The sequence below is a fragment of the Ahaetulla prasina genome, chromosome 3 (genome assembly GCF_028640845.1).
Source record: "Ahaetulla prasina isolate Xishuangbanna chromosome 3, ASM2864084v1, whole genome shotgun sequence".
Taxonomy (NCBI): domain Eukaryota; kingdom Metazoa; phylum Chordata; class Lepidosauria; order Squamata; family Colubridae; genus Ahaetulla; species Ahaetulla prasina.
The window spans coordinates 125,150,554-125,164,879 of NC_080541.1; the positions used below are offsets into that span (position 1 = coordinate 125,150,554).

The window sequence follows — 14,326 nt, forward strand, 5'->3', positions numbered from 1 at the left end:
TTTTTTTAAAAAAACTTTTAAGAAGTTGTCAAACAGTTTCAAATGTGAAACGAGCTGATATTAAGTCTGAAATAATATTTTTATGCACTATTTACCATTGCCACCATCTGTGAATCTAGTGTCAGCACTCCCAAACTTCTGCCCCCTTCTCTTACAAGGACAGTAACTGCATTCTCCATAATCTGGACATCAGTCCCAGAACTATTGCCTATTCATTGACAATACTTCATTTTGTCTGGTTTTAACTTCAGCTTCTGCACCAAAATTTAATCAGATCTTTTCCTGTGGTGGTGATGGTAGCAGTTTTGAGAAACTTAGATACAGTTTATCCAACATGTTAAGCCATATATGTTCAACATGGTCATGGCATTCATCTAATACACTAAGCCAAACAAACCACATTATGGCTTAGTGCAACTGGAAAACAGTTGAAAACAACTGTACTGTTGTTTTCCAGTTGAAGTTCTATACTGCCAATCATTTACATAATACCATGCAGCAACCCTGTCCTGAGCACTTAGAGCTCTTATTAATTTATACCCCAAGGCAACTAGTAGAAACTTTGGCAGCAGTGACTTATTTACAAAGATAACAATCATTTGCAACTGTTCTGACTTAGATGTCAAAGAGCTTGAAGATTTGATTCAGGCCATTTACTTGTCTCTTTGCAAATTTTTGCATGGATTAATTTCCTATAGATCACAAGTTTATCTGTTGGTGATGACATGCTTGGACTGATGCAGTTTGTCTGAATTAGTCTAGATCTTATATTTCATTCTGTTAATAGCTGGATTAGCATATGCTAAGGTAAAATATGGCTGACTAGTTTGCGGTTCAGTGTTCAGTGGGAACTCAGCCAATATACTTATTGTAAGGTTTGTTTCAATTCATTGGGTGGAGTCATACAATCAAATGAACTTAATAATTCATCATTCAGATAGCCATGAATTAGAGTGTTGTGTAAATACAGTTAGTGTAATTAGGTAGAGAAGGACGAAACTGATTTTCCCCCTAACGATCACTTCTGAAGTTGGTGCAACAGTGCACCAACACTGATATAAGGGTTGAAGCAGGTGAAGTGAAACCTGTAGTTCCCAGGCTAGAAAAAACTGTTATGTAAACATATCATGATTGCTCAAGATCATTAAGTGACTCACTAAGTACAGGTTAACACAGCAAGGCAAGATAAAATATAAATTTTTACTCTGCAATGGCAATCAGTTTGGCTAAAGCAGGGGTATCAAACTGGTGGCCCACGAGCTGGATGCGTCATGTGAAGGCCATGCCCACCCCAGCTCCGCAAAGGGGAAAATCATCATGAAACGTCACGTGACAGCAACGTGATGCCACAAGTTTGACACTCATGGTCTAAAGCATGCTATGTGTGATATAGAGTCTGATTCTTACTAGTCTTTTGCCAAATCAAGTTTAGCACTGAAGAAAGGGTTAATTCTTGGGAAATTGATTTACTGTTGTTTCCTAGTGTGAAGCCTGACAATGGGACAGTATAAGAATTTAATATGATAAGGTTTACTATATGACTATTCCTCTTCTTGATCTTCTGGTTTCCAGCATGCGCACTGGCCAGCTGGTCTTTGCATGTGCATGCAAGCCAAAAACCAGAAGACCAGGTGGCCAGTGCACATGTGTGTGTGCCGGAAACCAGAAGAGCAGCCACCCAGCACACGCATGTGCACTGGGCTGCTGCTCTTCTGGTTTTTGGTGGTCTCATGCACATGAAGACCAGCTGGTCAGCGTGCCAGAACCGGAAAAGCAACGGGTGATGGCTCGCGTGCCCAGAGAGATGGTTCTGTGTGCCACTTCTGGCATGTGTGCCATAGGTTCGCCATCATGGCCTTATAGTATAAATTTGTGCCCTACATTACTTTCATGCTCTTCTTTTGCTGCTAGGGAAGATTTTGATTGCTTTGCAAATACATAAAAAAGCAAAACAAAATCCTGCTCTTTTGGATAAATAAATGGCTTTATTTAATATAGAAAAATAAGAAAAGATTTAGATGGTTTAATTGATCTTTTTATGCTACTTTAGACATTCAGGCCATTTCAGAAGGATCATAAAAATGTTAATCCACTCAGAACATCTCTTATGCTATGAGAGCTGTAAGGTCTTTAACATAAATTGTGCTCTATGTAACCAATAAATCCCCTTCTTCAGCTTTGTTTCCACCACCACCACCCTCATATGTATGTTAATAGCTACAGTATATTGATTGGAAATTCAGTGGGGTGAAGTCCAGTCCATAAAGAAAGAAGAAACTGAGAAAGGGTACAGTTTAACCTTCTTTCTTCTTCCCCAGTTTTTCCCATAAGTATGAATTATTTAGGTTTCCCTGCACAAATTAAGTTAAATTAAACTAAGTGACTATAATCTTCAGTTAGACATAAGGTAGTTATGACTGTACTTGGAAAAAGTTAAGCAGGATTACTCCTTGGATAGGAGGCCACCAGGAAAGTGCCACACTTTCTGTAGGCTTGACTGAGAAGCCATAAAATTTCCCCAGAAGTTAACATCAAACCTCTTCATACTGTTGGCAAGAAAACTTCACTGAGCCAGCTTGGCCTAAAGATTGTTTTTCCTTCTCAATCATATAAGAGCTAACTATGAGACCATACTCTATCCTATTCAAAGCAGGCCATTACCTGGTGAAATGGTTAAATCATGGCTGTCTATGTCTATTAAACATAATAGTTATTTATTAATCCTTTTACAAGTACTTTGCCTCTCAATGACAGCAGTTGAGAGAAATTATCAGGAAAGTTGTATTTTCCTTATGTAGTGCTTGTATTAGCAGTTGAGAGGTTATTAGGGACTCAGGGTTAGCCCAATACACTGCTTGATCTGATCCAGGAAGCTCTGGTTATTTGAGAAGGGATGAGCAAAGTTTTTCTCCTGGGCTCATCTAATCACAGCTCAAACATGCCCTGCTAATTGTTTTTATAACATATTCCTGTTGTTTTGTCTTATCTCTAGCCCACAGCTAAAGCAGCTTTAAATCATCTTTAGTTGTTCCACATTTAGAGTTTTCTCTCTTCTGAAACAATTATTGTACCTGGAATGCTTCCTTGATGATACATCAGTGGCTGATCTACTGAAGTATCTACCCAACTACTTTGCCCACTTTAAGCTGCTGTGCCTTTCTCTTCAGTTCTTGGGCAGTATTTAAGTTAACTCAAGAAAATGGGACAAAATCCAAAATTTCCTGAACTATTAGTTGCAGTTTATCCTGGATCTTCCTTTTCATGCTTATTTATTTGTCCTAATAAGTGGAGTTTAGGAGCATGTGTGTGAGGCCACACTATTTTTGCAAAGTGTTGCCATAGATTTCTTCATCAGAATATTCTTTTGTGAGTGAAAAATGGGCACAGCATACATGAAACAATTTATCCATCCATCCCCATCTTGGAGGGAGACTGTCTGAGCCAGTGGGAGGAGTCAAACAGGGAATTAGTCTGGAATCCCTGTGGACATAAGAGAGCAAAATCTAAATGTCTTTGAAACTTATGTAACACAGGCGTAAATGCTATCAGTTTAAGAACATTTCTATGCATTGTCTTGAGCAATAACATAGCTAATTGAATTCTTCATATGTGGATCTGATTATTCATGCTTAACATTTTGTACAAAATATCCAATTGATCTGTGGACTCTCTATACAAGTCTATACACTGATGTTAAATTATGATTGGATACTAAGCTAAACTTCACCAAGTGCTTTGTTATGAGTGACTTGACATGCTGTGAGCACATGGAAATACAAACTGGTTCTTTTTTTCTCAATTCAGAGTTGTCACATGAGGCGCAAAGGACAATGCTCAAATTATATTACTTCAGACACACTGTGAAAACCTCTCTCTCTTGAAAAAGCTCTAATGCTGGGAAAGGTGGAAGGAAAGATACATGGACCACTAACAGCAAGTCACATTAGCTATGAATGCAGATTAGAAGACATGAAAGGACATGTTAGTTGTCATGAAGGAACTTGATGTATATAATTAATTAATCAGTCGTTATGTTCTCCAATCTATGTGATCAAAAAACTTGATAGCACACAAAGAAAATTTATGTGGGAGTCAGTGAATGTACCTATCATAGAATGACATGTGTATGTGTGTACATGCATTATATATAATGTCATTAGAAAGAAATAAAACGAAAGCTCTCGTATGCTAATTATCCGTGTAAAAATCACTTTTTCGAACCAGTATGTTAATAACATTATTTTTACAAAACGCAGCATTCTCCTCCCTTCAAGCGAGGCTTTCGGACAAAGTAACCCTAGGATAAAGCAAAGGGGACCTTAATACGTCAACCCCTTTTGCCTCAATGTTAGCCAAGGACGCCGCGCGGAATATTTCCGGTCGCCCCCAAGTCGCTGCCGCAGGGCAGAAAAAGGGGGCGTCCCATTTTTATAAGGGATTTTTCGAAGATCCCGTTTTGTTTGAAAATCCGCTAGCAGTCAGGGCGTGCCGTGGGCGTTTCTGAACGATGGCTCCGCCCCCTCCGAGCTCCTCACACCCCTCTCGCTCCGTTTGTGTGGGATGGAAAGAAAGGCAGCGAGGAGGGGAAGTGGGCGTGGCCGATAGCAGTGTTCGGTTCTCCCCCCCCCCTTTGTTTTCGCCTTACGTCTGCTCTTCGGGAGGAAGGCGGTTCCTGGGGTGATGACGTCAGGTCCCTCAGTGTGGAAAGGCGGGCCCAGGCCAACGGAGGAGAGGAAAGATGGCGGCGGAGGTTGCCGCTGCTTCAGGAGCGCCAGAGGAAGCTGCGGGGCCGCAGCGGGCAACGACGGCGGCAGCCGAGCCAGGGCATTCCTGAAGGGGGAAGCGGGAAAGCGCGCTAGGGCCGGCATTGTGTGTGAAAGAGGGATTAAGGGACGGGGCTCATGTGCGGCGGAGGTCGCAGGCGTCCGCGTCCGTCGCCCGCAGCTCAAGCACCGACAAGAGACATCCCAGCCGGCTCCGGCTTCTCTTGAGCAGGCTCTGAGACGCTCGAGCGAAGCTGAAAAGTAAAGCAGTGCCTCCAGCAGGCAAGGCTAAGAAGCCTAAGGGGGAGGCGGCGGCAGCAGCAGCAGCAGCATGAAGTTCGCCGAGCACCTTTCCGCACACATCACTCCGGAGTGGCGGAAGCAATACATCCAGTATGAGGTACCTGAGCTCTTCGGGGGGCAAAAAGAAGGGAAAATAAAAAAAACCTGGGAGAGCAGCCTTCGGAGGGAGAGGAGCGGGTAGCGTCGGAGAGGCTAAAAGCTCTTTGGGTTTGCCTTTGTGGGGCCTTGGAGGAAAACGTGAATTAAAGATGCGCGCTTGGGAGCGGACGTGTGTATGTGTGTTGTGGGGGGAGGGCGGCTCACCTGGTCCAAAGAAAAAGGTTTGGCGACGCGTCTCGAGCCGAAAGAGTTGAGTGGAAACAACAGTATTGCGATTTTGGTGGGCGGCGGAGATGTGGGGGGGGGGGTGTGTCTGGTGCCAAGGCTTTCAAGTAGGGTCTCCATTTGATGTAGTCGCTTGGAGCCGCCGCCCCCACCCCACGGTTGGGCGTAGCGGCATCGCAGATGCTTCGCTGATCTTCCAGCTCGGCCTGCCTTTTTCCCTGGTAGAATTCCACTCTTCCCTGCTCCAGCTGCATTCTGCTGCTCTGCTTTTGGGCTCGTTTGCTTCAGCCCGGCGTGCATTTTTACCCAAGTCTTGCAGGGACGGCGGGGCTTTCTTTTAACTTGTCTCCATTTGAAACTTCCTTTTGCCAGAGATTTCCTTGGGCTTTGATGCTCCGCACCTTGACATATTTATATGTATAATCAAGATGGAAAGGAATAGCCTTCAGGGAGCGTGGGAGCTTTTGCTAAGCAGCGTTTCTTTTGTCGAAGGTCAGAAGACTCCTGTTTAGTAGTAGGCTGTTATATTGGATCTTCTATTGCTATTCCCAAAGAAGGTGAGAAGGGAAGGCACCTGAAAGGCTGGCTGTGAATTGCTTTTGAAGGAAACTAGATGGCACTGTATCCCAGGGTTATTCAGTCTCCACTTTTGACACTTGGGTTTTTCCTCTACTAACTACTAACAATTATCCTTAATTAGTTGCTGAATTGGTATGTGTTGATACAATTCTGAAAGTTAAAACTTTGCACTTTTTTTTTTTTGATTTGAAGTTATAGTCTCTTGAGCCTGGTCAATGGTGTGCATGTGGGTGTGGTAATTCCTGGAAATACTTCTAGAACCAAGCTTGCATAACTCATAGTTTCAACTTTTCCATATTTGTGTGTGTGTGGTGTGTGATGGATTGGGCATCAGAAAACATCTATAGACTTGTTTATATGCGGGACCTCAATTAATTGATTCCATGCCTCAGGGTGCTATTCAGCAGGTTCTGACAGGTTCTGGAGAACCGGTAGTGGAAATTTTGAATAGTTCGGAGAACTTGCAAATACTAGCTTTGGCTAGCCCCAGTGTGGGGTGGGAATGGAGATTTTGCAATATCCTTCCCCCAGGAGTGGGGAGGGAATGGGGATTTTGTATCAATTGCTTTAGCCCAGTCTTATAGCATTTCATTCATTCATTATATTTGAAGCTTTCAGTAATTAAACATTTCAGTTTATTTTATCTCTGTAATGTTTTTTCTTACACAAGTAATCTGTGTAGGGTTTTTTGTTGGGAGGGTGGAATCCTCTGTTTCGAGTTTTAGTGATTTTTTTTATTATTTGCCAACTATATAAGTCATTTTCCTATTAGAATAATTAGCCTCTTAACTAATATGGAGAAATTGGTTCTAGATGTGTTGGAAGATTATAAGGGAAAGTTTGTGGGTTCCTCTGAATTTTCATTATTTCTGTATTTTCTGACCTAAAACCTGATTTATTCTTCACATAAATCTTAAAGTTAAAGAGAACCTAATTGTGTTGGAGGATTTTTAACCCATTCCCCCTTAGAAAACAGTTTCAGCTTGGAGATGTTGTGGGCTTCTTTGCATTCGGATCATTCCACAACATTTCCATAGGATTTCTATAGGATTGCAGTCAGGACTTTGATTTGGCTGTTTCAAAGCATTAACTTCCTTCTGCTTTAACCATTCTTTCATTGTATGCCTTGGAAGTTTTGGATCATTATCTTGCTCACTTTCTCATGAACTTCAGTTCATAGACAGATACTTGGACATTTTCCTGTAGAGTTGCTAGTACAATTTAGAATGCATAGCTCCATCAATGATGGCAAACTGTCCAGGTCCAGAGGCAGCAAAACAAGTTCAAAGTATGATACTGCCACCACCATGTTTCACAGAAGGGATATGTTTAATGGTTTTCATTCAAGCCAATAGTTACTTTTGGTCTCATCCATCCGCAGAACATTCTTTCAAAAGCTTTCTGGCTTATCCACCTGGTCTTTTGCAAGCTGTAGACAGGGAGCAATGTTCTTTTTGGAAAGTAGTAATTTTCTCCTTGCGACCCTGGTATGCACACCATTTTTATTTATTTTTGTTCTCCTGATGGTGGTTCCATGAACACTGAACATTCACTAATGCAAGAAAGTTCTATAATTTCTTAGACATTATTCTGGGATTGTTTCACACCTCCCAGAATATTATGCCCCTCTTTGCTGCTCAACCACTTCTGAGGAGGGTAACAATGATGTTGAATTGCCTCCATTTGTACACAATCTGCCTGAGAGTGGACTGGTAAAACCAAATTTTTTGGAAGTGGTTTTGTAACTATTTCTATGTGTCATGGCTTGAACAAAGTTTCTATCCTGGAGAGCATGAACAACTTTTTTTCATGGGGGGACCTCAAAAATCTCCTTTCTTCAAGCCATGACACATTTCCACATACCTATGTTATGATCAGATTTTAATAGTGAATATAGTTTTGCCAAGGAAGATCAATTTTGTTATATGCGATGGAATTTTCAACATTGTACAGTCCAAAATGGATTTATATATTTGTTCAGAGAGAAAGTATTTTATTGATCTGTCAGTTTCCATGCAAGAGCTGTCTTAAGATATCCCAGGTGAGGTATTAAAAAAAACTTTATCAGTGGTTCTGGAAAATTTTAATATTGCTTTTGGCAACCATGAGATAAATATGTGATCAGCCTGATGCATAATGCAGGCCTTGCACTTAGCCTAGTGTTTTAAATCAAGCAGGAAATACTAGCTCTTATAAAATACAGAGATCTTCATAAGCCTATTATGATATTATGATCATAACATTTCCTAGCAACCTTTTTATTGACCATATACTCTTCAACAGGGATAATCCATCCTGGACACTTAAGAAATCCTAGACATTTCTGGATGCTCTTTGACATTCCAGTTAAAGCCATGAAAGTTTAGGTAGAAAGATCCATAGGCCTGATAATTCCCAATTACTGCAGAACAAACTTCATAAAGCTGTATCAAATACAGCAAGCCAGAGCAAGTAGCTATAGCTGTGAAACAATCTGTCTCCTATGTCATTGAAATCTTTGATAGCTGTCCATGCTTTTCTCAGCCATTACACCGATCACTAGTGTAGTATGATTTCTAATAAGTCAACTGAAAAAAGGTGTGAACTACCTGAAAAAAGCAGTGGACAAATTATGGTCTAATTATATCTGGTTAATTATAACTAATCAGGATAACTTTTGTCAAAAATATTGAACCTTCCCACTGCTCCATTTAAACATATGACATATTTCGCTGGTGGTTATGTTTGAATGCCATACTTACCAAAGTTCAGTTAACTACCGTTAGCTCACTTTTTATGGGTTCACAAATGCACCGAGTAATAAACAATGAATTAGATGTGCATAGTACATTAGATTATAAATGTGGTTATTTTGTAGTTCATTGTATTGTGTGGACAGAAATATTCCGTCCTGGGGGAATGGAAAGCAGTCCCAATTAGATTCAGCTAATTAACAAAATGCATTGTAAACCATTTCCACCTTGGCTGGAAATGGATTCATCTTCCAGAATGAAGTACAGCAAAAGGCTGTGAATAAAATGTAGGGAAAATATGCAGTTGATTGGATGATTGGTATAGGTGCCAAACAAGTAGAACAAAATTAAACTCTTAGGGTGTATGAAATATAATAAAACTAATACAAGAATCCTGCTAAATATAAAGCAAATACAACAAAGAATCATAACAGACAGTGTCACAAAACTACCTGTCACAATGTCTGGAGAAAAGCTAGGTCTTTAAGACTTTAGTACAAATTGGTAGGGTCAGAGTAAGATAGTATGTATCTTTGGGCTAACTCTCAGATGCAGTGACAGGAAAGATTTGTTTACTGCATCTTATAATATTGTTTAAGAGATGAAACTCAGAGCATGTTGATTCCTATTGAATCTTACTGGATGGGCAAAACTGATCAATGACAGGTGGTCTCTCAAATAATCCAACCTTATGGCTTAAAGGTTTTAAAAGTGATAACTGCATCTTGAAGTATAATTTCAAACAATCACAGATTAAAACATTACACATAGTTCACTCATATTGTAGCATGAAGATTTTGGCCTAGATTTGAAAATTGTGGAACATTTCAATAGGATACTCTGAAGAGAGCATGTCTAGGCCTTACTGCATTGTGGTTTAATTGTGATTAGTTATTGTAGTTACACTACTGTTTATTAGAAACGTACTATAGACTGATTCAGGAGTCTGCAACCTTAAACACCCAAAGAGCCATTTGGACCCATTTCTCACGGAAAAGAAAACATCGGGAGCCACAAAACCCTTCCCGTGCCTGACTATTTCTTGAGCGGCCACAACACTAGCATATGTAATTGAATTGAAAGTTCTGTTTTCTTCTCCATTGGATTTATCCATGGTTGGCGTACAGGGATTGAAAAGCTCAATAAATTGTGTGCTGATGGATGTTGCACATTGGCGGTTGTGAGACATATTTTGAGTGACAGGGAGCCACAGCAGAGGGGTGAAAGAACCACATGTGGCTCCAGAGCTACAGATTGCTGACCCCTGGACTAGTTATTTATATAACAGTTATGGCCTGGTTAAAATTATTGCAGAGTTTGGATTACACATTTTTCTCTTGAATCTGATTAGACAAGAATGTATCTAAATCTTCATGATCTTGACTTAGTCCATATTGGGAAAGCAGGCTGTGAAAGACGAGAAAGATGTTTTAAGTTTAATGAGAATCTGAGAAATTTCATTTGTAAGACTTAATTTTAGCTCATTAATATTTAAAAATTGGGGTAAAATATACAGGTAGTTCTTACTTAATGACCACTCATTCAGCTACTGTTCAAATGAGTGATAATTATAACTAGTCCTCGGAATTCCAGCTGTTTCAATGTTCCTGTGATTACATGATTGAGATCTGGGTGCTTGGTGGCTAACTTGTGATTATGATGGTGGCAGCATCCCATAGTTACACAATTGCCATTTGCAACCTTCTTTGCCAGCTTCCAACAGGCAAAATCAATGGGGAATCTGTAGGAAGTTGCAAATGGCAACCATATAACATTGTCACTGATTTTCTCACTGATTTGCTTAATAACAGCACATAGGAGTATCAATTGCCATCACTAAGTGACATGGTCACATGACATGCTGCATGACATGTCACTTAGCAATGGCAATTTGTGTTCTGTTGCCATTGTTAACTACCTGTAATGGTGAATGCTTTCATCAGAATTACCAGTGGTGGTGGTGGAAGATCATTTCTTTTCTTGTTCATCTTCGGTCTGTCTCAGAGGATCTTTAGTCCTTCAGAATTTTGAAGGAACATGGAAGATAGCAAGGAAAAAAAAGATGATGATGACACCATGTCATCAGATATCTGCAAGTCTTTGTCAATCTTTGTATTCAACATATGTCAGACTACAAACTGAATTTTAAATATCAGAGTGCTTTAATTGGTTTTTTAGTTCATCAAGTTAAGTTTCAGATATACTGTAGAACTAATGCATGGTATAACTTTTTTCTTTTTAAGACAATCAGATTGGTTATATGGAAAACAGCATTATGTCTAGTCTTGAAGTTAAGCTTACATGTACAATTTGTACAGAAACAAAGATAGATTATTTGAAATGTTGGTTACATTGGCAGTGTCCATTTCTGAACGACACAGAATTGACAAGAGCTATTCAAACTGAAGTACGGAAACAAAATCTTTTCCACCCTTAATAAAAGCAGCCCTGCCCTGCCTATAGCAATTAACTCAATGAAAAATACTTCCATTGGCACAAATAGAAGTTTCAAGTTCTGGAAATAGATTTGAGGCTGAGCCCCAATCTGTCCTTGCTTAGTAAATTCTGTATCTTTAAAAAGAATATAACAACATGTTTTGAGCCTTTAGTAAAACTGTGGCGCCTCTGGTGCAAATATACTGCTTACTGAAACATAGTATAAATTAATATTCCAAGGCACAGAGTTAATAATGGTAAAGAAAAATGATACCAATTTTACTCTGCTCTCTTTAATTAACCAAATAATAACAATAACTTGAAGTGTCAGAAATGTTCCAGCTGATGGGGAGATTGGCTTTGGCTCTCATAATTGTATGATGTTTTTATTCAATAAAGCATAATTCTAAAATTTGTATTAAACTGTTGTGATATAGATCAGCATGCAATTAATTTGTTACAACATGGAGGTCAGTTGATGAAGTTTTGAAAGCAATTTGTTTTTCCATTTTTCCATCTTCATTTCCAGGTTGTCCTTTTAGACTTTGTATCTGTATTGCAAAGTCATAAATTTTTCTAATTGAAGCTAATAATTCTTCAGAGGTGTTTTGCTATTTCTGTTTGCTTTCCTCTAAACTGTGACTGCTGATCACTCATTGCTTACTTTTAGGTGAAAGACTAAGGCCTTAAAGTTTGGTTTGCTAAGTTAAAATCCATAGTTCAACAGTTAGATGCCACACGAGTTGAACTCAACTTCTGCTAATTGACATTACTGAATATTTGGGTCTTAATATTTAACATTAACCTATGGGCGTTAATGTTTCCTAATCAGTTTCTCTGAGTTTTCCATATTTTCATCTAATGATGTCAGCGTAATTGAATGTCTTTCCTTTAAGGGTCCCTACTGAAATTTAATACAGATAGAAGAAACAACATTTTATGTTCCTAATGATAGAAAACAGCATAATTATTACAAGTGGTCCTCGATTTACAACTGAGCCCAAAATTTCTTTTGTTAAACGAGACAATTGTTATGTGAATTTCCCCCTGTTTTACAACCTTTCTTGACACGGTTGTTAAGTGACTCTCTACAGTTGTTAAATTAGTAACAAGCTTGTTAAGTGAATCTGGCTTCCCCACTGACTTTGCTTCTCAGAATGTCGCAAAATGTGGTACATAACCCTGGGACACTGCAACTGTGATAAATATGAGTCAGTTGCCAATTTGTGAATTTTGGTCGTGTGACCATGGGGATACTGCAATGGTTGTAAGTATGAAAAACGGTCATAAGTCACTTTTTTCAGTGCTATTATAACTGAATGGTCACTAAAGGAACTTTTGTAAATCGAAGACTACCTGTTTAATGCATACTATAGACTACTGTTGTGGTCATTGATGTTGCTAATATAATCTGAGATGCTTCTTCCTCTTCTCCAATTTCCAACTAATCTTACAAAACTTAATGTGACTGATAATAGAAAATGGAGAGAAGTGAAAAATATAACAGAGCTTTGTTTTGCTAGTCAGTTTGTTCCTTGTGCTAAATGTTTGTGGTCAGTGTGTAAAATTTATCTCTGACATTGGAAATAAGTGAAATAACATTAAATTTACATTCCTTAGTTTTGTTTGTTAGCCTTAAGGGGTGATGGGATTTAATTGCTAATCGATTTAAAGTATGCAGATCAAGTGATTTAATGTGCTAGTTCTGACAAATTTATTTTTCTTTCTTTTGTGACAGGCTTTCAAAGAAATGCTGTATGCTGCTCAGGACCAGGCCCCTTCTATAGAAGGTATAATGCAAGCTATAATTATTTTAATTATATTGATTAATTATATTAATTTTTAGTTCAGTAGTTCCCTCTGAGATAACACTTTCTATATAGACAAAAAATGGGGTTAAAAAGAAGTCCTTTGATCAGTTTGTTTTTGAGCTGAAAACACTAAATGATCAAAACAATCAATTTCAAGCACCAACCAACTGTTTCTATGTTAAGTGGGATGTTTTAAACGTACAGTGGTTTAAGTTAAAAATGTTTTGTGTACAATTAACAATGTTACAAGCCAGAATCAGTATTGTATCATGTTCTTCCTTAACTCCCAATTTTTATTACGGTATTCTCAGAACTCAATTTGAAACTTCTCATTTGTAATATTTTCTGTTTTTCCAAAAGTAGGTGCTAGAGGTTTCATTTTGCTTCTTTGTCGCAGGCATAAAACAGCACAGCATTTAAAATAATATTTGTAGAAATTAAATATGATTTATTTCAATTCATGGTTTGTAATTCATAGAACAAAAGCCAAGCAATCTGCTCAGCTGTAACTACTTTCCTGTTGCACAGGAGGAAGAGGAGAAAATAATAAGGGTTATCATGGAAGTAGACTAATATGGTCTTTGTTTTTAAAATAAGACCTCAAGAGTTGCATGCGACAATCAGAATTATTCACTGCAGTTACATGCCTCTTTAAAACCTGTGGCCTCTCTGTTTAGTTTTCACATTTCTAACCCATTACAATCAAAAGAGTCCCAGCATCTTACATAAAATATAAAACTAAGAAAGCATCCCCCAAAGTAGCAAAGATTTACATGCAGTTGTGGGTAACTAGGAAATAGGCATTTATCTATCCTTGCCTTGCTTTCAAAATGTTGTTTCCAAACTGCACAAGGGTATCTTGCTACTTGGTCAGATGGCGATGTTGCATTATACTAAATTAAATTAGTACTAACCATATTCCTGTGTTCTTACAATTTTATTTTAAAACCAAAGTACAAAGAAATTGGTTAAATGCTTGTATAAATACAAAAAGTTACTAAAGTCTAGCTTTTCTATGTTTTAAAATTTTTATTTATTATATTCATTTTTATATCCCATCTTTATTATTTTTACCAATAACCCAAGACAATGAACTTATCAAATATTCCTTTCTTCTCCTATTTTCTCTATAACAGTCCTGTGAAGTGACTTGGCTTGAAAAAGAGTGTTTGGTCCAAGGTCACCCAACTGGCTTCCATGGCTAAGGCAGGACTTGACTCCGTGGTTTCCTGCTTTCTAAGCCAGTGCCTTAGATCAAACTAACTCTCACCTTGGATTTTCTGGCATGTTGCTTTTTTAGCAATCTAATGTTTACAGAAGACATTAATTATTGGGTTGCTTAGATGGGGAAAAAGTCAGATACTGGAATTTTTTGGAT

The 14,326-nt window shown here is 38.6% G+C and overlaps 1 protein-coding gene across 2 annotated transcripts in view; it reads left to right on the top strand.

The window, feature by feature from the left end:
- Positions 1-4,697: 4,697 nt before the first annotated feature.
- Positions 4,698-14,326, top strand: part of XPR1 (xenotropic and polytropic retrovirus receptor 1) — a 106,132-nt gene continuing 96,503 nt past the window's right edge. The window contains exons 1-2 of one of the 2 annotated variants that reach the window (XM_058174884.1): positions 4,698-5,163; positions 12,876-12,927. In XM_058174884.1, the coding sequence (XP_058030867.1) occupies positions 5,095-5,163; positions 12,876-12,927 (121 nt within the window). In that variant the 5' untranslated portion in view covers positions 4,698-5,094. The remainder of the gene's footprint in view (positions 5,164-12,875; positions 12,928-14,326) is intronic. The other variant, XM_058174883.1, reaches the window with a different exon arrangement.